General features: G+C 42.8%; 8 protein-coding genes across 8 annotated transcripts; 4 read left to right on the top strand and 4 right to left on the bottom strand.

Moving 5' to 3' along the window:
- The first annotated feature begins 413 nt into the window (after positions 1–413).
- Positions 414–1476, top strand: MAGE. Its single transcript, XM_065216706.1, has 2 exons — positions 414–827; positions 895–1476. The coding sequence occupies exons 1-2, from the start codon at positions 543–545 to the stop codon at positions 1378–1380; spliced, it is 771 nt and encodes a 256-aa protein (XP_065072778.1). The 5' UTR covers positions 414–542; the 3' UTR covers positions 1381–1476.
- Positions 1477–1504: 28 nt separating this feature from the next.
- Positions 1505–2139, bottom strand: Bet5 (blocked early in transport 5). Its single transcript, XM_065216707.1, has 3 exons — positions 1996–2139; positions 1730–1939; positions 1505–1671 (listed from the first exon to the last, which is right to left on the bottom strand). The coding sequence occupies exons 1-3, from the start codon at positions 2089–2091 to the stop codon at positions 1543–1545; spliced, it is 435 nt and encodes a 144-aa protein (XP_065072779.1). The 5' UTR covers positions 2092–2139; the 3' UTR covers positions 1505–1542.
- A 196-nt stretch (positions 2140–2335) lies between these two features.
- mRpL9 (mitochondrial ribosomal protein L9) lies at positions 2336–3334 on the top strand. Its single transcript, XM_065216823.1, has 3 exons — positions 2336–2475; positions 2552–2878; positions 2945–3334. The coding sequence occupies exons 1-3, from the start codon at positions 2398–2400 to the stop codon at positions 3296–3298; spliced, it is 759 nt and encodes a 252-aa protein (XP_065072895.1). The 5' UTR covers positions 2336–2397; the 3' UTR covers positions 3299–3334.
- Positions 3313–11405, bottom strand: LOC135697197 (uncharacterized protein C15orf61 homolog). The gene is made up of 3 exons (XM_065216829.1): positions 11324–11405; positions 4005–4114; positions 3313–3691 (listed from the first exon to the last, which is right to left on the bottom strand). Exons 2-3 carry the CDS (start codon positions 4107–4109, stop codon positions 3371–3373), a joined length of 426 nt encoding a protein of 141 aa, XP_065072901.1. The 5' UTR covers positions 4110–4114; positions 11324–11405; the 3' UTR covers positions 3313–3370.
- On the bottom strand, positions 4201–5940 carry ND-49 (NADH dehydrogenase (ubiquinone) 49 kDa subunit). Its single transcript, XM_065216744.1, has one exon. It carries the CDS (start codon positions 5756–5758, stop codon positions 4352–4354), a length of 1407 nt encoding a protein of 468 aa, XP_065072816.1. The 5' UTR covers positions 5759–5940; the 3' UTR covers positions 4201–4351.
- Positions 11406–11562: 157 nt separating the features above from the next.
- LOC135697170 (protein VAC14 homolog) lies at positions 11563–14041 on the top strand. The gene is made up of 5 exons (XM_065216788.1): positions 11563–11759; positions 11835–13412; positions 13472–13551; positions 13617–13782; positions 13855–14041. The coding sequence occupies exons 1-5, from the start codon at positions 11662–11664 to the stop codon at positions 13979–13981; spliced, it is 2049 nt and encodes a 682-aa protein (XP_065072860.1). The 5' UTR covers positions 11563–11661; the 3' UTR covers positions 13982–14041.
- On the bottom strand, positions 14041–17367 carry LOC135697160 (116 kDa U5 small nuclear ribonucleoprotein component). Its single transcript, XM_065216774.1, has 3 exons — positions 17217–17367; positions 16042–17124; positions 14041–15975 (listed from the first exon to the last, which is right to left on the bottom strand). Exons 2-3 carry the CDS (start codon positions 17103–17105, stop codon positions 14115–14117), a joined length of 2925 nt encoding a protein of 974 aa, XP_065072846.1. The 5' UTR covers positions 17106–17124; positions 17217–17367; the 3' UTR covers positions 14041–14114.
- Positions 17368–17584: 217 nt separating this feature from the next.
- Positions 17585–18546, top strand: lsn (vacuolar-sorting protein SNF8). The gene is made up of 3 exons (XM_065216705.1): positions 17585–17982; positions 18044–18320; positions 18377–18546. The coding sequence occupies exons 1-3, from the start codon at positions 17643–17645 to the stop codon at positions 18516–18518; spliced, it is 759 nt and encodes a 252-aa protein (XP_065072777.1). The 5' UTR covers positions 17585–17642; the 3' UTR covers positions 18519–18546.
- Positions 18547–22829: the final 4283 nt, after the last annotated feature.

The following is a 22829-nucleotide window of genomic DNA, read 5'->3' as shown; positions in this document are numbered from 1 at the left end:
AAACAATTTGTGGAATAGTTCAATGATTTGGGTTATCGTTCGTTTATGGTTATATTTTATTAGGGCGGTTGCTCTAATATCAGATGCTTATTTTTTAGAAAGTGAGTATTAATTTTTAATCATTCGATATGATTAAACTGAGTTTAAGATCAAATTGATTAAATTCCAAGCAAAATGGGAATAATTTAATTTATCAGTGAACATTATATTATTTTTTTTTAGTAATACAGTGTATGGAGCACAGCCCTTATATTTAAAATTTAAATGTTATGCCCTTTTCACATGTTAGCCTAGATTTCGACCTTTTCTCATTTGAATGCGTTGAATGTGAAAAGGTCTTTTTATCGGAGATGCGAGCAGTGAAAGTGTCAACCAAAACAAACAAAACGGAAAAAACGACCGCTCGATTTGTTGCATCCAGAAACGCTGATAAGAGGCGAATAAAGGCACGCATAGGGAAGAAAATAAAAATAATTAAAAACTATCGTTATTATTATCAACGTTGACTAAAAAAGGTGACAACTAATACAAATAATACAATAATGCCGCGTTCGAGTGGACTCCTGTCGCAACCATCTACTTCGAAAGCAAGTCGTAATCGAGCGGATCCGAGCAGCAGCCAGCAACGGACACCACCGAATCAACAGAATGGCGACACCGACGATGTGGACCATGACCAGTTGGTTATCAATTTGGTTAAGGTCATCCTGAACCTATCGGTCAACAAGCATCCAATTAAAAAGGTCGACCTGGTGAAAAACGCCCTCGGTGGAAACAGCCGTCTCTTCCCGAAGGTCATACCACAGGCGATGAGCGAGCTGACTGATGTAGGATCGAGATATCGGGTGATGTGATAACGAATGGATCTAAAATGGATTTTTGTTACATTCTCAGGTCTACGGATACAAGTTAATCGAAACGGATCGAAACAAGACGTTTATTCTGGTTTCGACCGTTACTTGTGGTTCCATCTTGGATATAAGCGAAGATTACCGGCGAAAGTATACACTGCTCTATCTGATTCTGGGGTATATCTTCATGAAGAGCGGAGAAGTGCCTGAGCAGGGTTTGTGGGATTTTCTGGCCAAGCTGAATATTACGGATGAAGGCGAGCATAATTTCTTTGGAAATGTGCGTAAGTTGATCACGGAAACTTTTCTGAAGCAAGCCTATCTGATCCGCAAGAAGCAGGTTGTTGAAGGGATGAACGACGATCGGTACTTTTTCGTATGGGGTGCCCGTGCCGAGCACGAGCTTTGTAAAAAGGATATCCTCGAGTCGATCTGTAAACTGATGGGAAAGCCTTCGATCTGCTACATCGCGCAGCACACGGCCGCTTATGGGATCAGTGATGACGGTGAGGATGCTACTCAGAATTGAAGTAGTGGTTCCATTTTCCGTATGTAACGACACCAGGCTGAAAAGTGCCTCTTTTCAAGATTGAAAGATGTATTTAAAGGTATTTGTTGACTTGTAATTAAAAGGTTGGCTTCCGATAATTGGCTAAATAATGGAGTTTGTTTTATTGCATACGGGATAATCTTATATCACTTTCGGTCCGAACAGTGGTGACTGTTTGACAAATTCGTCCAGTTTTGATTTGAACAGATCCGATGTCACCGGAGTTCCAATCGTCCAGAGGGGATTTCGTACCACGTACTCGACCCAAATCTGAAAAATATCCTTAATTCCAGTGGATAGCTCATGCATATAGAAACCAAGAACTCACCTTACTGTACAGCTGAAGAAGGAAATCCTTGATCCCCGAGGCAGTCGTGTCCGTATTGAGAACGAAGTTCAAACCGGAGGACACTTCCACGTAGTGAAGTGCGTATTTGTTCGTTTTGTAATACAGGAAGCCTTCCTTTGGATCAATGGGTGATATTTTGTTGACAAAGGACTTCAGCGAGAACAGCATTCCGTACATTAGCTTGGCTTCCTGTTGGGGGGTGGTGAATGCGTTTAAGCTAATCGAAATGGACACTGTAGACTCACCTCATCTTTCGTGATCCCCGACTGCTTGAGTCGGTTCCATTCGGCGTAGTGGAGAAGCGTTCCGTATTTGTCGAAAATATACAAATTGTAAATCATTTTGTTCGCAAACTAGTTGAAATTTTGATCTCTTGATTCGTGGTGTTGACGCTGAATGTAAACAATGCATGTCACCAAATCGAACATGACGTTTTATGTCGGCGACTGGACAGAAGTAGCTCACCTCGCGCTCGGAATCGCTCATCATGCAACAAAACAAAGGGTAACTCATCAAATGTCACGCAACAACTTTTGACAGTTCCCGAAATCCATGATCCCATAATATGAATAAGTACTGTAGAAGAACGTGCCCGTGATTTAGTTTCCTATTTTTTTCCGCAAATTTTGAGTGAATTTCAAGTGAAAATGTTCGCCAACGTTGCGAAAGCTTTTTCGAGTGTTTCACTTTGTTCAGCGGCTCGCGTCCTGAATCAACAAACCCGGGTAAGTTAGTTAAAAATACGTTTTTCGTTGTCCGCCCTAATGAAAACAAATTTACGCAATATCCCTCATCGTATAGAACACCTTCGTACTGAAGCGTCGCAATCCGCCAACCCTGTACAAGAAGAACCAAAAGCCCGGCAAGCTTCGTGGCAGACACTACGTTTACGACCTGGTGGAAGATACCACCATCAAGAAGAAGCCTAATCTGGAGGTGGTGCTGACCAGTTTCGTCGAGGGAATCGGTTCCAAAGGGGATGTCGTATCGCTGAAACCCCATGTGGCCTACAACAAACTGCTCCTGCCGGGTTTGGCTGTGTACAAAACACCGGAAGCAGTTGCTCAGTATGCTAGCGCGAAGGAAGACAAGGAAAAGGAGCTGCACAGTTCGGCGTATGCTCAGAGAGTAAGTGTGGAGTTCAAATCCGAATCACAATTGCTTCCCCTACTAATCTCACATACCTTGTTCTAGACCGTGAACAAACTGGAGGAAATCGTACTGGCAGTGGTGATGAACAAAGATCACCCATGGGTCATTGAACGGTGGCATATTAAGGCTTCGCTGAGGAAGGCAGGATTCTATGTTCCGGAGGATGCGATTACCCTGCCCGAGACGCCCATTGCCGGACCGGACATGTTGAAGCAAAACAAGGAATTTTACTGTACGATCACGATCAACAACTTGGAAAAGGCTCGGCTGCGCTGTCGGATTCATCATTGGAGTACGGAACCAAGCGAACGGTTAACATATGTTTTCGAACATTGGAAAATGCAGGCGGAACCACTTTTCGGTGATGCCACGGCACCAGAGCCGAAGAAGGAGTGATCATACGATTCAATGTTATAGAAAGTACAACAACCCTATAGATGATTGATTTAAGCGTTCTATTATTATAATCTAATATGATGACCCCTTGTCTTCTTCGTACAGAAAGTAAATCGGCACTTGCCCATATTTTTCACCCATGTCTACCCACTCAGTGTGGCGAATCAGAAACCGAGCCGCAAATCCGTACCCCAGCTGTGGCAGTCCCAGGTTGATCACTTTGATGAACTTGAAAAAATTGTCCTCTACACTGAGGTCCTGGTGGGGTCGCTTCGTACAGTGGTACTTCATGTATGGGTAGCATCCGGTTCTCAGGATGTGATAATTCGTTCCCGTGTCCAGTGGCCAATTGAAGTGCGACCGTCCAAAGTGGTCATTGACCACATCGCGATACTACAAAATGGATAGTAATTAACCGTGAGGTGCATTTCGACAGTGAGCATGCATAAGGGCGAATACGCGATGATCGATTCTCTTCATTGATTTTCTCTTTGCATTGCTACAGCTAAGCGGAACAATTTTCTAGAATTTGTTCAATGCAGAGTAGTAACAGGTTGTATTGGCTATCAAAAGCAACAGCAAACGCACCGAGAAACGTTAAATCTAGCGAGTTATTAACAAAAGAGAAAATCGACGAAGAGAATCGATCATCGCGTATAGGCCCTTATGCATGCTCACTGTCACTTGTTAAAAAAAAAATAGTTACCTTGATAAAATACGAGGTCCAGGGAGGTTCATCGCACTGCTTGAGATAGGCCGTCAGAACTTCGGACACTTTTGGCCTACTGGTGAGAACCTTCCGAACAATCATTATTTCTGAAAAACGTCATAAAATCAAATCGGTTTTATACCTGGAAAAATCCTCGAACATTTCTCAACTTTTCGTAAAAAAGAAAACATCATTCTAGAATTAGCGAATTCTTCATTTATTGAAACATTCTTGTATCCAGTCGTTTACATGACGCTGATTAACCAGAACACTAACAGTATAATTGCCGCTCGGCATCATGTTCGTTCGTTTGAAACGCCTTCTTCTCTCCTTCTGTCTACATTCTAACGATCGATCTCACCAAACACAACATCCAACGTTCCGATGATGGCCACCACATCGGCAAGCATATGATGCTTTCCGACCTTCTCGAGAGCGGCCAGATGGGCGAAGCCCGGTGCCTTGATCTTGCACCGGTACGGTCGGCTAGAACCATCCGAAACCAAGTATACGCCAAATTCACCCTTGGGGGCCTCAATGGCCGTGTAGGTCGTACCAGGTGGGACCTGATAACCCTGGGTAAACAACTTGAAGTGATGAATCAAAGCTTCCATCGAGGTCTTCATCTCGGAACGGGACGGAGGCGTCAGCTTGGCATCATCGGTCTTAATATCACCGGCCGGCATCTGGTTCAGACACTGGTCAATGATACGCAACGATTGACGCATTTCCTCCACACGGCACAAGTAACGGTCGTAGCAGTCACCCTTGGTTCCGATTGGGACATCGAATTCAACCCGGTCGTAGGCATCGTACGGTTGAGACTTGCGAAGGTCCCACTTGATTCCCGATCCGCGAAGCATAACACCACTGAAGCCATAATTCAGAGCATCCTCAGCTGTAACGATGCCAATGTCCTGGGTGCGCTGTACCCAGATACGGTTGGTGGTCAACACATCCTCAACTTCATCCAGACGCTCGGCAAACTTGGAAGAAAACTCGTAGATGTCATCCAACAAACCCAGTGGAAGATCCTGCGAGACGCCACCTGGTCGGATGTACGCGGCATGCATACGAGCTCCGGAAACTCGCTCGTAGAACTCCATCATCTTCTCACGTTCCTCGAACAACCAGAAGAACGGAGTCAGAGCTCCCACGTCCAGAGCGTGAGTTCCAATCGCCATAATGTGGTTCAGAATTCTAGTTATCTCCCCAAACAACACACGGATGTACTTGGCCCGCAGAGGAATATCGATGTTCAACAACTTCTCCACTGCCAACGAATAGCACTGCTCGTTGCACATCATTGACACATAATCCAGCCGATCAAAGTATGGCAGAGCCTGGGTGTACGTTTTGTACTCGATTAGCTTTTCCGTTCCACGGTGCAGCAGCCCAATGTGCGGATCGGCACGCATCACCGTCTCGCCGTCCAGTTCCAGCACCAGACGCAACACACCGTGAGCCGCCGGATGCTGCGGACCGAAGTTGATCTTCACATTGCGGACCGTCTTCTCAACCGGGGCAATCTTGCTGTTCCATGGAGGAATCTTCCACTTGGAAGTTACCTCATCCGGGTACATGACCGCCGAGTTGAACTGGCTGACAAACTCGGCATCCGGATACCACTTCCCGGCGTTGCGCACTTGCTGAGAATTATATAAAGCTCCAACATTCTTCAGCAAACAATTGGTTACATAAACATTCGATGTTGCCTTCTTGGCCACCGAACTTAGCACCGAAAAAGCCATCCTGCCGGGGGCGATCACGATTGCCTACGGTAGGTATGCTGGCGAAGCTGGTTAACACGGAAACACAACTCAGTGACGGAGAGGTCTCGAGGACAACCTTTTAAAAGGTTTTTATTTTCTAGTAAAATATTTGCAAATTTTCCGAACAAATGGACGTCGGCTGTCAGAGTTGACTGCTGACAGCTGCGGATGTTTCCTCATCGCAGAAGCCCTGCACATGTCACTCTGCCAGATAGATGCATGAACGCTGTGCGCATTTTACAAAACAGTGTGGCCAGTACAGCCGCCAGATGGCTACTCAACCAGCGTGGCCAGATTGTTTTCACGGTATCAAAATGATTAAAAAATCAGTATTTCTCGATAACTTTTTCAAAGGGACGTATCAGCTTTTGTAAACACTGCATTCGATCGTCGATTTGGCGTAACTGGTAGCTCGCACTCGCTTACTAACACCACTAGCAGGTAGGGTAAAATTTCCTTTATCTGATGGTAGTGTTAGCATGCGTGGGAGAGCTACCAGTTACGCTAAATCGGCAATCAAATGCATTGTTTACAAAAGCTGATACGTCCCTTTGAAAAAGTTATCGAGATTTATCGGTGTTCACTGTTTTAATTAATTGTATTTTTTTTTAATTTTTGGACTCAAATCGAAAGATGTAGGTACTTTCCATGTAATTCGGAAGAAACTTGTGGGAAATATTTGAATTATGTCGTTTTCGTTTTTGCGGTGTAGTACCGGTGTATAGTGTAAGCAGAAATAAGCGCGAGTCTTTGACAGCTCAACATCATTTGTTTGTAAACAAAGGTGCATCCTATATCTACGCCACCGGAGACGAACCAGCCCAAGGCTGAAAACCTCCTCAATAAAGAAAACCTAACCTAACCTCCTATATATCTACACCCTAGAATATTTCGGTGTACGGCAGTGTAGCTACCAGGGCTCTACAATTTCGAAGCTCTAAAATGAACTCGTGTTTTGTTTCTCTCATACATACGTGTTCGACGCTTCATTTCTATAACGCCTAGCTAGACTATCAGCAAGAAAGGAAAATAAAAAAGCAGAACGCTTAGAAGGAAAGGCTGGCTGTGGAACTTCTCGTCGTTGCTTTGCTCATCGCTTTCAATGTAACTAACGTCGATTTTCTAGTTAAACGAACCTCATTATGGCTTTCAATCCCCTTTCACGAACACTCTATCACCGCTCTTTCAATTTGTTTAAAATGCGTTATGTCCCGTTTTCGATCATTTTTTTTAGATAAATATATGGATGGAAGATAAATTAAAAATATGACGTGTAATCTTCAAGTGTTTTGACGTGAGAAATGCTTTAAATGTGTTATTTCATTTTCCGTCATATACGTCATGAAACCTCTGTTGATGTGTTTCATGAAAGAGAAAACTATCAAAGTCGAGCGCTCTTTCGCTCATCCGTTTCACCGAAGCTTGAAAGGAAGACCAATGGAGCGACGGGAGAAAGAGAGACAAGCGATTGAACATTTGTTTGTGCACGCCGACTGAGGTTCTAGAATGCTGCGAAGCTGTTCGACTTTAACAGAAAAAGAAAGCCAGCAGGCTCTTCGTCGCATCGATTTGGTCGATTGAAGCTGATATTGTGACGCCCTGGTAGCTACACCGCAAAAACGAAAACGACATTAGTCTCTTAATGGTACCGACAAAACTTTCAGAGGAAGAAGATCTTCCCTAATAAATTTGTTATGGTTATTTTGCTTAACGACGTGTTTAGGGTATCATCCAAACCATTTGTGAAAAAGTTCGACTGTTATTGTTCGTTTATGGTATTTGTTTATTAGGGTTGCGAAGGAAGTTTGAAGAAAGTTCTAAAAAAATGTCTAAAAAACATCCGATGGGGATCTTCCAAGACAAATATTGAGAAACTTCTGTCAAACTTTTTTCGGAAAAAATCCAGAAGCCAGAAAAGTTTAGAAATAGGAAGCCAATCTCGGTGGAGCCATTTCCATGGGAAGTTAGGAGTATCTTGGAAAACCTTCTAATAAGTCGGAAAAAAAACCTACGGAGAGTGACTTATGGAGAAACTTCCAGAGGAAGACGAAAAACGCTTCTGGGAGAACTCGATAGATACATCCGGTAGAACTTTAATTGATTTTTTTTTTGGAGAAGGCGGAAGAAACCTCCAGGAGACACTGGGAGAAACTTCGCCAGAGGGCTTACGGAACAGTCGAAAGATACTTCAAAGAGAAGATGGGAAAATATATGGAGCAAATAGATTTCTGAGGGATGTTAGCCCAATATTCCTTTAAGCTCCTCACATGCTCAATTGATCCAGCAATTTTCCTGATATTCATTAAACATCCCTGAAAATCTCACAATGTTCCTGAAGTTTCGGAACATTCCTGAATTGAACTTTGGAATATCCCATAATTCTTCGGAACTCCTTGAAAGTTCTTGAAATTTTTCTTAAGTTAATAAGTCTGTTTTGAAGTTCTCTGATCACGAAGTACTCGTAACTTCCCTGATTATTATGGAACTACCGGAAAATCTCTTATCTTATTTAAAAATCCCTGGATCTTCTTTAGTGCTTTTAATTTTTTTTTTAAAATTAATAAACATCAGCATTAAAGTTCTCTAAACTTCCCGATTTTCTCGAAACTGCCGATAAAAAAACACAGAACTTACTCTAAAATGTTCTCACAATTTCCTAATGTTCATGTAGCTTCCCTTACGTTTCTAAAATTTTCATGAACCTCTCGGATCATAACTGAAGTTTTCGGAAATTCCCAGAACTCATTTGAAGGTTCAGAAATTTCCTTGAATTTATATGTCCTAATGCTTCCCCAAAGTTATCTCAATTCTCCTGAAACAAATTGAACTATCCTGAAAACCATTAACTTTCTTTAAAGTTCTTTGAGCTTGTGAAGTTTCCAAAATATTTCAGTTTCCTTGAGTTCATTGGAGTTCTCTGCGCTTTACTGAGATTCCCGGGTTCTCGGGTAGAACAGAAGCTAATGAAACTGCCTTTAATTTATCGGAACCTACCCAAAATTCCGAACTGTTCTGAAGTTTCAGAACTTCTGAAAAGTTCCTGAAGTTTTACTGAAACTAATGGAACCGCAATAAAACTCTGGAAGCATTCTGCTGCCGTTCCGCTTCTGCTATCATTTGCGCTTAGGACTGCGCACTCTTTTGAATAGGTCGCGTGTCGCGTCTACCCTAAGCGCGGCCTAAGAAGTATACACGCTATTTCCAAACTACCCAAATTTGGGTAGAATCCACCCAGATCGGTCAAAACTGAACCTATCCAAAGATGGGTAAACTGTGTTGGGAGTTACAAGTTGACAAATGAACAACATCGACATGAATCCGATCGACGTTGTTAATTTGTCAACTTGTCACTCCCAACATAGTTTACCCAATTTTGGATAGGTTCAGTTTTGACAGATCTGAGTGAATTCTTCCCAAATTTGGGTAGTTTTGAAATAGCGTGTAGCTGATTAGGATTTAAAATGATTGGTGCGTAATCTGCTCTCATTTATGAATCTTCCCTGCTGCAAATTACTCAATACATTCTGGTTAACCTGGCTGCCAGGAACGTTCCAGTGAACGATCAAACGCTGGGTGCAATTGATGTTAATGCAGAAATGATTTCTAAGGCCGCGACTCTGCTCAAGTCATCCTTCAATCCTGGACCTGATGGAGTTCCATCTGTATTTTTTAAGAGACATTGCTAGCTTGTTAATTCCGCTTCTTCGCCTGTTCCGAATGTCTCTCTCAGGTGGCATATTTCCATCTTGCTGGAAATTTGCGCACATGTTTCCCGTCCACAAAAAAGGAAGGAAACGAGCTATGGATAACTATCGAGGAATTACATCGTTAAGTGCCGTTTCGAAGCTATTCGAGCTAGTGATTATGGAACCGTTGCTGTCCCATTGCAAGCAGCATTTGAGTGCTGATCAACATGGGTTTACTGTCGGCCGCTCTACAACTACCAATCTGCTGTGTCTCACATCGTATATAACCGAAAGCATGTCGGATCGGGTTCAAACGGACGTTATTTATTCAGACCTATCCGCAGCATTCGACAAGTTGAACCTTGCTATTGCGATTGCTAAACTCGGCAGGCTCGATATATGCGGTAATCTTCTGAGTTGGTTTCGGTCATATCTTACCGGTCGGCAACTAAAAGTTGCCATAGGAGATTGCAGATCAGCTAGCTTCTTCGCCACATCAGGTATACCTCAGGGAAGCCACATGGGACCGTTAATTTTTATACTGTACTTCAACGACGTGCATCTGGTCATCGAAGCTCCTCGGTTATCATATGCAGATGACCTCAAAATCTTCCTACGAATCTGCTCCATTGCTGACTGTCACTTTCTTCAACGTCAATTGAATATATTCGCTAGTTGGTGCAGGTTAAACAGAATGGTAGTGAACCCAGCCAAATGCTCCGCTATTATGTTCTCACGAAAACAACAACCGATAATATTTAGCTATGACCTACTTGGCTCGACAATCGAACGCGTGAATCAGGTGAAAGACTTGGGTGTGATCTTGGATTCGCAGCTTTCATTCAAGCAACACATTGCATATGTTGTTGATAAGGCGTCAAGAACTTTAGGGTTCATTTTTAGGATAGCTAAAAACTTCACTGATATCTACTGTCTAAAATCTCTCTATTGTTCGCTTGTTCGATCGACGCTTGAGTATTGTTCAGCGGTTTGGAACCCAAACTACAACAACGGTGCCGAGAGAATTGAATCTGTTCAACGTCGCTTTCTTCGTTTTGCGTTGCGTAGATTGCCTTGGAATGATCCGTCTCGATTACCAAGTTACGAAAGCCGTTGTCAACTTATCGACCTAGAACTTCTCTGGACTAGAAGAGACACAAGCAGAGCCCTAACCGTGGCCGATATCCTACAAGGAAGGACAGATTGTGAGGCTATCCTGAGGCAAATTGACCTGAATGTTCAACCCCGACCGGTTCGTAATAACCTTATGCTAAGACTGCCTCTACGTCGCACAAATTATGGAGCGTACGGTGCGATTTGCGGACTGCAGAGAACATTTAACAGAGTTGCATCTGTTTTCGACTTTCATCTCTCCCGTGATGCGCTTCGTCGAAAGTTTTCTTCTGTTTTTCGCAGGCAGGAGTTAAGATATTGACTATAAGATATACGGTTTTTAATGTTTTTTATGTTATGACCATGCTTGAATGTGTTTTTTTTACCATAGTTGATAAGGTTAAAATCATTGGGGCTTCATCCAGCCTGTTGATGTAAACAACAATAAACAATAAACAAAGGCCCTTTTCACATGTTTGTCTTGATTTCACTCCAAATTGAACAAATAAGCGCGTTTTCACTTATTAAAAAGTGTGATAAAAGTGCGAGTTTCCGTCTAATCGCCTTAGTATCTTCGGTGCACGTATTCCTTATGATGCATCCAATAAGTGTCCCAACACGATTTGACGGAAACGTCCACTTTTATCACACTTTTTGCATTTTTGGGGCAGTCCAGTTTCAGATGCAATCAGCAATATTTCGTAACAGTTTTTTGGTGAAATTTATGTTCTTGAAATATTCTTACCTGACCATTCGCCTTGTTGTAGAACTTTCTAAATTTATAGTTTCGACAAATTATTCACTAAACTGCACTGATTTGCATTATAATTACATGACAATTTTTTTCTATTCGATATTTTTAAATTAAAACTTCAAAACAACGAAAGCAACATGCTTTGACAGTCTGTTATGTGCGATGGATGCCGATTGACGTTTGTCCACAGTTGATAAAAATATTATGATCATCTTGACTTGGTTCGGTATAGACATCAAGCTGGTATTTTTTAATAACAGTGACTAATCGTTTCGAATAAGCAGTGTTAAAAAAAAAAAAAGAGTCCACTGATTAATTAACGAACAACAATGGAAAACGCCTTCGCCCCGATTAGTGAGGCTTGCGTAAAGGCCCTCAGCGACAAAACCTACGACAAGAGGAAGATAGCGGCATCCGAAATCGAAAAGTTAGTAGCTATTGATTTCTGACTGATCATGTTTAACATTAATTTAACCGACCTGCGTTTATCTTCGACCCGTAGGATGGTGGTGGATTTCAACGTTAAAAAGAATCACGGCCAAATCCGGAGAATAATCGAGGTACTAAGCAAGGATTTCGTGACGTCCAATGATTCCAACAAGAAGAAGGGAGGGCTAATTGCTCTGGCCGCTACCAGCATAGCTCTCGGGAAGGACACGGAGCGATTTATAGAGGAAATCGTTAATCCGATTCTGAACTGCCTGATGGATACGGACACCAGGGTTCGCTACTTTGCCAGTGAATCACTGTACAATGTGGTGAAGGTTTCCCGGGGGTCGATCATTCCACTGTTTCCGAATTTGTTCACATCGTTGAGTAGATTGGTCACCGATCCGGATCAAAGTGTGAAGAATGGCAGCGAATTACTGGACCGTTTGTTGAAGGATATTGTGATTGAATCGTCCAACTCTTTCGATTTGGATGCGTTTATTCCGCTGGTTCGGGAGAGAATCTTGGCTAAAAATTCATTTGCTCGGCAATTTATAATCTCATGGATATCGGTTCTGAATGCAGTTCCGGAAATTAACATGGTAGTGTATCTTCCGGAAATTTTGCTCGGTCTGTTTCAAATGCTGGAGGACAATATGCCGGAAATTCAGCGAATGTGTGAATCTCTGTTGACTCAATTTCTGAAAACGATTAAGGCCGATCCCACGGTGGCGGATATTCCGCAAATGATGAACGTACTGATTGTACAAGCCCAATCCAGTAATGCTCTGATACAGTTTACAGCGATTAGTTGGATCAAGGAATTTGTTCAGCTGGCTGGAGGGAATATCATTGGATTCTCGTCGGGAATATTCACGGCTATCCTGCCGTGCTTGGCGTTCGAAAGCGAGTCCAAGAAACACATCAAAGATTGTGCAACTGCGGTCAACATTCACCTGCTGGAGTTGGTATCCGGGACAGAGAAGCAACAGCATCTAAAAAATCTGGATTTAGATTCGGTAATGGAAGTGCTGCGACAGTATTTGATTCACAGTTCTGTGCCGACCAAAATTGCAGTGCTCAAGTGGGTTCACCATCTGTTCACCGAAGTGCACGACGAGATGTCCAGCCATGCAAACAATCTGTTTCCGGTTCTACTGAGGGACTGCCTGTCGGATAGTTCGGACGAGGTGGTTCTCCAAGCGATCGTCGTCCTGGCAGAGATTGTAAATTCGGCCACCGCGAAGGGCAGCAACTTTGATCAGATGCAGTATAAGTATTTTCTGATGGAGCTGCTAACGTTGTTCAGCGAAAACAAGATGTTTCTGGAAAATAGGGGAACGCTGATTATTAGACAACTTTGCCGGCTGTTGAATGCGGAGTACATTTATCGAACGTTTGCCGAGATCCTGCAGGACGAGAGTACCAATTTGAAGTTTGCCTCGACGATGGTCCGGACGTTGAATATGATTCTGCTAACCACTTCGGATTTGTTCGAGCTGCGGAACACGTTGAGGGATATTAAGAACGAAAAATCGGCCTCCCTATTCGAGTGCCTGTACAAATGCTGGTCCCATTGTGCAGTATCTACGCTGTCGCTGTGTCTGCTGGCCCAGTGCTACCAGCACGTGTCGGAAATTGTCGTTTTATTGTAAGTGTTGACAAAGTCTGAAATCTGGCCAATCTTTACGTGTATGTTCCTATTTTTAGTGCCGACATGGAGATCACTGTTGACTTTCTAGTGGAAATCGACAAACTAGTCCAACTGATTGAATCTCCAATTTTTGCTTGTAAGTACTACCTATAGGACAGGGAGGGACGTACGACAGCTTCTTCTAACCAATTTCAATTCTAGCTCTCCGACTCGCTCTGGTATCGCATGCCAATGATAACACCGATGCACAGCATCTATCGCGGGCTCTGTACGGTATTTTGATGCTTCTTCCCCAGACGGAGGCATTCAATCTCCTTCGCAATCGACTTCAGTGCGTTCCGAACTACTGGGGTCAACCGGCCAAGATGTAAGATTTTCGCTCACTTCTTCTTATTCTTATTCAACAATATGAATGTGAATTATTTTCTTTTTTTTATAGAAACTCTAAATCGTCCAACGAGAGCCAGAGTAAAATCAACTTTAAACAGTTATTCGCGCACTTTCAGCGAGTACAAGAGCTGCATCAAAAACAGCGACTGCAGCAACGGAAAAAGAATCAATTCTAAAAGAAAACATGGTCTTTCGGAATATTCGAAATAAATCTACCTAATCAAACATTCCATGATATCGAGTGGAACACGTTAAAAGCTATGGTATTATTCAGAAATCCTTGCGCAAATCTACCAACTTACCCGGGGCTTAAATGGGATAGTTGAGCAGCACATCTTGGCGGGCCAGTTCCAGCAACATAGGATCGTCGAAGAATTTGTTGATGGACACATCCTCGGAGAGTCCCTTCCTTCGGCGAGTTTTAATCATGAATTCACGTGCCAAATGCGTTGCCGGTTGAGGTTCCAACGGTCGAATAACAATACTCTTGTCCAGCGGGTCACCGGGGACGATCTGCCAGTGGTGGAATACCGACAGGCAGAATGCTTGCCCTTGGGTGTGCGTTCGAAGATCGGTTTCGAAACCGAACGAATCTATCGCTGGAATGAATGCCTTGATGGTGTACAGAGGAGAACCGGGGACGGGGGCGTCCTGTGTGACGTGACCTCGTCGTCTGGCCAGAACGGAGTACACTGAAGAAACACAATCGGCAGGTGCTTGTACTTCGACGAATAGATAGGGTTCGCACAACCGGGGCGTGGCTAAGAGGAAAGCGGAGTAAGCTACTCGTCTGGCGGTTGGGATGATTTGACCACCTCCGCGATGCAGCGGTTCCTGAGCGATGACGGCATCGAGGATTTTGAACTTCACATTACGGATAGGCTCCTCGCAAAGGGGACCTTCTCGTGTTCCCCACTGGAAGCCTTGTATGATGGAGTCTTTCACCGATCCCAGAAGGGTTTTGTCCACTTCAAATGGCAACGTATCGTCCACCAGGATGTTGGGTCCCGTGTTGTCCGGTCCAAAAGCCCAAATCGAACGGGCAGCCAGTAGATCCCAATCGTAGTTAATCTGGAAAAACTCACCGAGCTTCTTCTTGTTCCAACCGATGGAAACGGTCTCGTTTTCAATGTCTTCGCCGAGACCCTTCTCCAGCGGTTCGGCAATCATCGTGATCTTGTTCTTTTTATTTGGAGTTTCGGCAAAACATTTCAAGGAACTGGTTTCGACTACACTCTCGCAAAATGCCACCACCGGATCGGCCACCTTTATATCGATTTCCGAGTACATTTTGCGCAAGTCATGCATCACGCAATCCAGATACAGCTCGCCAGTTCCCAGGATGACATGCTCGCCGGATTCCTCGACTTTGGTAGACAAAAGAGGATAGGATTTGTTCACCTTTCGCAATCCGTCGAGCATTTTTGGCAGCTCCGAAGGATTCACCGGTTCGACCGCGATTTTGATGATACTTTGCGTGTTGAACTTCAGAGGTCTAAAGATGAAGACGTCCTCATTCATGCTTACTTCGGTAATGGTAGATGTCTTCACGATGCACTGATCGATACCCTCTATTAAAACCCAGTTTCCTGCTGGAACTCGATTTAACTCCACCTTGTATCTTGCTTCATAGATCCAGAGTCGGCCCACTTGCAAGGTTCTGGAATCTTCCTCGTCCATTAGCGAATAATTCTCTCCCAACACCCGAACTTCCTGGCCGGCATGCAGTGTTCCGCTCATGACTCGACCCAGCACCTGGAAGAAGGTACAATCCTCTGTCGGATACATCTTCGAAGTGTGCACCATCAGCTGAGCATTTTGGTCGCAATTCAGCATATCCTGGTAGATGCCACTCTCCTTGACCCCAGTGTAGATGTGATCGATTTTGGCCTGGGCATTGTCCAACGGTGACTGAATGTGCTCCACACACATGTCGACGAATCCGCAAAAGTCTCCGATGAAACGATTGCAGATCAGACGCAGCAGTGGCCGGATGTTACATTTCATCTCCTCCTTGGTGACGCGAATGTTCAACTCGGCCATCGTGTCCGCCAAGGTGGTGTCCACGTCACCGACAACTTGGGCAAACAGTTTGTACAACGGTTCCAGAATAAACTCCACAAAGCTACGCTGGGCAGAACTGTGCGGTGGCTTCTTGGTGAACTTGCGACTGGAAAAAGAGTGCGATTATAATCTATTACAATGAAAGTAAAGGTAGAACCTAGTTTGAACTTACGACTTATTATGGAAGTACATGTCACCCCAGAGTCGGCGGGCAAACTCGGTCGGATTTACGCCGTCGTAGGTGTCCGAGTAGAGTCGAGCGAAAGACTTCAAGGTAAAACAGATTCCGTACAGAGAACTGGCGAAACAAACATTGCCTAGGATGGGTGACACCTGCTTCACGATGGAATCTCCGTACAAAGTCAGCAGTCCGTTGATTTCCTCCACGATGTGCTTCAGCTTGAAGTACGCATCCTGTGGGGGAAGTTTCAGCTCCAACATCAGCCGATCGATCTTGTTGATGCAAACCGTGATGGCCAGTTTCTCCTGGATGGCATGCTTCAGCAGCCGTTCCGTATTGAGTGAGACTCCTTCGGCGGCGTCCACAAACAGAACCACACCGTCGCAAAGACGCATGGCAGCGGTGACCTCGTCGGAGAAGTTCACATGCCCAGGTGTATCGAATACGTTGATCAGGAAGCTTTTGCTCTTCACATCCGGCAGGACCAACGTGATAGGAGTTGCCTTGATACTAACTCCACGTTCCTGTTCGGTGAACAGCGTATCCGTGTAGCGTAGGTTGCGCTCATCCATATCCTGGAATTGAGGATGCGTCTGTCGCACCAAACAGTCCACAAACGTTGTTTTTCCATGGTGTAAATGACCAATAAGAGCAACATTTCTGATCAGCGTAGGTGTATCCATTATGTCCGCCAAGAATTCCATATTGTACGTAGTATCCGGAAGTTCCTGTTCCTTGATCTGGAACTTGACCTTCTTTACCGGTTCAATTAGCGGTTTGTCCAACGGTTGTGCATCTTCCTCCTGAACGATCGTTTCCACCTCCTCTCCGTACACTTCCAGAGCCGATGGGTAGTATCGTTTGTCTTCGTGAAGCACTACAGCCCGGGAGCTGGCCGGATCTTCGCTTTGCTCTGCTTCCTCTTCCATCCCTTCGTCCAGGTCCAGATCGTCCTGCTGGTCCGCCTGGCCGTACAGGCTTTGGTCATCATCTTCGTCACTTTCCAGATCCGGACCGATGTAGTTCCCGAATTCGTCGTACAGATCCGAATCCATGGCGCTTTTTTTTTTGTTTCTACCAAGAGGAAAGTCACTATGTTTACAAACGTTTGCTGCTGCCGGTTTGGCTTGAAGCAAATATGCGATTAAAATGCAAATATAATTTACCTACGTTTGTTATTTCCGTACGTATATTAAGTGGGATTGTTTCCACGTGGCAATATAATTTTCAGTAGTTTAGCACAGAGAATATTAGCAGAAAATTGCGAATTTGTACAAATTTCCTAACAACTACGCTTCTCTGTGGAGCGTGCTTGAACTGACAGCTTTGACTCGCGGTTTCAGTTTCGGTGTCGGTCGGCTGATCCGAATCCTATGTCGACTCTACTCGTGGTCGATCGATTTTACCTCTCATTCGCTCACGCACTTCGATAAGTAACGTCAGTACTATTTTTTGTTTTGCTCATGAAATTCGGTTTAAAGAAAAGTTTTTGTTTTGTTATTGCTGTTTTAAAACGCTGATTCATAACATCTACTCAAACATTTTGCTCATATTTTTCCGAATAAATCCTATAATTACGAAGCGGTTAGAAAATGCGACGCCGTGCCGGGGTCGGTGCCATCCAAAAGCAGAAACTGCAGGCCGAAAAGTACCGCGACAAGGGCAACGAACTGCAGGATTCCCAATTTGAGCAAATGGTGAAGCAGATGGACGTTCTCAAGGAAAATCTGGAGGAATTTGCCGCGAAGCATAAAGCAGAAATTAGGAAGAATGCCCAATTTAGACGGCAATTTCAGGAGATGTGTGCCGCAATCGGCGTTGATCCTTTGGCCTCGGGAAAAGGTTTCTGGAGCGTGCTGGGGATGGGCGATTTCTACTATGAGCTAGCAGTGCAAGTGGTAGAAGTTTGCTTGGCAGCGAACCATAGCACAGGTAATTATAGACCTAACCAATGTCATGCAACCGTTGTAAATTTCTTCATTAAACTGCCCAGGAGGTCTTATGGAGTTGAACGAGCTACGGAACCGCCTAGTGGCTGCGAGAGGTCGCAAGCAGATCCACCAGGAAATAGTGAACGAAGACATTGTGATGGCTGCGAGGAAGTTGAAAATATTTGGCTATGGTTTTACAGTGTTCCCCGTTGGTGAGGGTAGGTACATGGTGCAATCGATTCCCGGTGAGCTGAGCTTACAGGAAACATCGGTCCTGAGTGAAGCCGCCAATCAGGGACAGGGCTATGTGACGATTTCGATGCTGGTGGACAACTTAGGGTGAGCTCTGATAGATCTTTGATTAGATCATGATTGCTTAATTGAACACATTTCAGTTGGACGCAATTCCGAGCCCGGCAAGCCATTGACAAGATTCTTTCGGATGGCCTGGCGTGGGTAGATAACCAAGGCGAAGAGGAGTCGTATTGGTTTCCTAGTTTATTCCCGGGTCGTCAGGGTGGTAAAATAGTTTCGTGATATGTACAATAAAACACAAAACTAATAAGGTTCTCAAACTATGTAATAGAGCAATGGAAGTTTTCATTTTATTTTTATGCAGATTGATTCACGGTACGGTGTTATGGTCGTACACAGTTCGCTTGCCCCGGGTAGTCGCAGTACTCCTTTTCAGCGTTCCAATGATGATCGAATGGGCATTCCATTTCGTGCTTTAGGCCCTTGTAGCACTTGTAGAATTTATGGCAATCGGTTGGATGGGGCAAATGTACCGGATGCATTGGATCTTCTTCCTCCGCTGAGGGACATTCTTGTGGCACTTGAAAAGCGTAAGCGATGGAAGCACTGATGACTATCAGCAGGACGAGCGTTGAAGCTTGTTTGAAAATCAATCAAGTAAATAAGCTTCCTTAAAACATATGTGCAACAGATTACCTCTCATTTTTATAGTTGAATTAGTAGAATCGTTTTGAACACTGACTGCAGTATATAGTGACACCTTCTTTTATATCAAAATTATCGTACATAACCAGAGATTGTTACAACTTGCCACGTGATATTAATACAACTATCGATAGCAATCACAGATAACAGTGTTCCCTTGAGTGCTATGAGTAATCGGAGAGAGTGAACTAAACCCATCACGTATTCGACAGTGAGCATGCATAAGGGCGTATACGCGATGATCGATTCTCTTCATCGGTTTTCTCTTTGCATTGCTACAGCTAAGCGAAACAATTTTCTAAAATTTGTTCAATGCAGTGCTGTAACAGGTTGTATTGGCCATCAAAAGCTCCAGCAAACGCACCGATAAACGTTAATCCAAGCGAGTTATTAACAAAAGAGAAAATCGACGAAGAGAATCGATCATCACGTGTACACCCTTATACATGCTCACTGTCGTATTTTTTTCGATATTTGTTTTTAAGTTGACTTTATTCGTGGTATTCTTTTTCAACTCACAAATAGGCATCTTAACCCTTATGTGCTCGCATTTTTTTTTTGCTTTTTCAAATGGTAGCTGGGTGTCCCGTCGAGCACATAACGGGTTTTTTTTAAATGATCATTAGAGGACTTTGGTTGGGTCATTGGTGCATTTGTTTCATATTTTACACCATTCGAGCAGTTTTGGGATTTTAAGAAAATAAGGTAATAAATTGGATCATTGGTGATCGCAAAAAACGATTTTAATGATATTTTACATAATCATTATTTTGGAACCATGCGTTCTGTTGTATATAAAAATAAGACAACAGAACCAATTTTGCTGAAATTTTTCTATGACGATCAGAATACCTCAATTAATCTATGTATTGTTAGTTGGACTTCCAAAAGTGCAGAATCGCTGATAAAAGTGCGCTTTTACGTTGTATCGTCTTGGTGTCTTCTGCGCACTTATTCCTTATGAACCAAGAAATAAGTGCGTCACACTTTTAATGTGCGCAATGCGTTATAATTCTGGTGTAAAACAGCGGCATTGTTAGGGTTTAAAGTAGAATAATCCTAAATATCACTCATCCCACATAATTATAGACGGTGGGGGACCACAAGAGAAATTAAGTTTTGAAGATTAATTTTTAAATTAATTAATTAATTTAATGCTATCTAACATGAAGCTTTAGTGTGATAATTTATTAGCTAAAGAACAGATAGTTCCGTTAGAGTACGGCAGTATGAAAATTGAATAGAAGTTTGAAATGAGCGATGGGCCTTTAATGCAACAGTACTACCAAGTAAATACAAAAAAACCGAAATTAATAAATTTCCAAAAAGGGGAAACCATTAACCTTACTGCTCCGAAAAACCTGACCCTAAGATCATGGACACTGTGCGAACATATCTGTCTTTCTTGCATAGCCAACCGCCTTTAGTAGGTATGCATTCAAAAAAAAAAACAAAAATAACGGTAGCCGAAGCACCGACGAACCGACGTGACAGTTCATACAAGCTACTTTCAAATTCGTGCCCAAGACGCCATATTTAAAATACGTTAAACACTACCGACATCTACTCATCCGATCGCGTCATTCCATGAGCAAGGACACGAACCCACGTATAATTTATATTACCTTGATTTGCGTCTCACCTCGTTTGACAGATATGATCGCCCGTATGAAAGTTCGAATCACTTGTTTGATAATTCGAATTGTGGACAAACGAAATGCTCCTGTGGCATGTAAGTTTGTCGGTGGCCGAAGGACTACCAACGGACACACAAATTTGCGCGAAATTTTCCTGGACGTCCACGAAGAACTTGGAATCCCACGCATTGACGCCCTGGCAGACCTGGAATCTCACCGTGCGATTTTATCTAGTGAACGCACACAACGATTGCAGCACACACGTGAAGTAGCATATAAATTGTGCACTCAAAAAATTCCACACATTTTTATTGACGAATTTTCATGTAAAATTCCACATGATTTTCATGTGACCACACATAAACAGAATTCTCTCAGAAGTACAAATTAAATTTATGTGTCAAATGAATAGTATGTGTGGTCACACATGACTTTTATGTGTACACATATTAAGTATGTGTCCGACACACAGATTGCAAAATTTCATGTGTGGATCACATAAAAATTATTATTATTTAACTTTATTAATGAGGCTTTCAGCCTTGGGCTGGTTCGCCTCCACATCACATAAAAACAATCTTTGAAAGTTTCTTAGTGTACAGCATCCAAAATTTCCATCGACATTGACGCACACTTCGGAAGAAACTAAACGACGACACTCTTCGGACAGTTTCAGAAGAAAATACAAATGTAAGTTTAAATAATCGTTCAAAAACTTTTTTTGGCTTCTCAACAGAATGCGACTGATATCCTGGTGCATTGCCAAAATTTCAATCGCATGAAAAGCTCAGCTAAAATGAAAGAAATTCAACAAAAAATGCTCTCTTCATCTTTCAATGTAATTCTTGGAACTGCTAGTGGACGAAAGCGTATGAAGCGAAGACATTTTTTGGAAACAACTTTAACGGCCGAATTCTGCAGCTTTGTAAGAAAAAGTCTAGAGGTGGAGTTCTCATAGCCATCAATGCAGACTTTACTTCCGAAGAAATACAAACTAATAAGCATAAAGAATTTGAGTATGTCTGGGCCAAAGCACTTATTGCTGGTAAAACACACATTTTTACCTTCTGCTGTGTGGGATATGGAACGTGAAGTCAAACTGTTTATTTATGGCGACTTCAACACAGCAAAACATAATTTTAATATCACATCAAAGTGGATGCACTTCAATCAACAATCAATACGAAACTAACGATTTTAAATTGGCTCACCACTTTAGTAGCCTATTGGTCCCAAGCAAACGTAATAGTGCTGAAATTGAATTATTTGAAAAAAAAAATGATGAAATTGGTTATTTGTTAGGCTCATATTGTAGCGTGATAATGTGGCTTCCAAACACACACACACACAGTTAGAAAAATTCATGTAAATTTAGGTGCTCTGAGAGTGACATATATGAGCGTCAATTTTGACATAAATTTGAGTCGTAACAGACGCGAAATATAGCTCAATCAAACGTACTTTTCGTCGAGCAACGAACTTTTCAGTCTCGGAGCACTTAATATTACATGACATGTTTGTTTACGTTTCATCCTTTATGTCAAAGACGGAATCCGTCACGTGTAAAATTAATTATTTCTAAGTGTGCATGATTTAGAATTTATTTGATTCCTAAAATGTTCAGGACCTATGCTTTTAGTAGTATGCTAAATATTCAAAAGCAATTTTATTTAATTGAGCAATTAATCATCTTAGGCCATGTATTAATCGTGTCACGCCAAATTGAGGAAAAATGTACACCCTTTCGTTACGTTTTTCCTATATCTAATGCTTTGCTTGTCACAAAATCATAGACCCCACCATATATGCATATAAATATTTGTTGAGGCTGTATGTTTTCTACCATTAACTGATCAAAAAGTTAAAAAAAAACTGTCCACAATTACGATTCATTTCTCAGTAATCTGAAAACTACTTGTAGGTATACATTCGTTTTTCTACATGAAAAATGTTCTAAAGTTATTCTCTTACTTAGGGCCATTGAACTTTAGGATGCTAGGATGACTGTGAGCAAAGCTCACAAAATCCAACATTCATTGCAATAATGTCGCATGAATCAGGCATCCCGATGAATCTACATGATCTGTGTACTGCGCATGTTCGTTGTCAAATGATTCGGATGTAATTACATTTTAAAGAACCTCTTCCTAGTGAACACCCTTCAGTAGTCTGCAAAACGTGTAGTTGTACAGACATAGCACATGTGGTTACTTGGGATATCGGCGCAACTTCGAATATCTGATAACTACGT

This window comes from Ochlerotatus camptorhynchus, unplaced genomic scaffold (genome assembly GCF_037179485.1).
Source record: "Ochlerotatus camptorhynchus isolate MF236.1 unplaced genomic scaffold, CSIRO-AGI_Acam_v1.1 ptg000067l, whole genome shotgun sequence".
Taxonomy (NCBI): Eukaryota; Metazoa; Arthropoda; class Insecta; order Diptera; family Culicidae; genus Ochlerotatus; species Ochlerotatus camptorhynchus.
The sequence above is the reverse complement of the archived record's forward strand: the minus strand, read 5'-3'. Positions and strand labels throughout refer to the sequence as shown.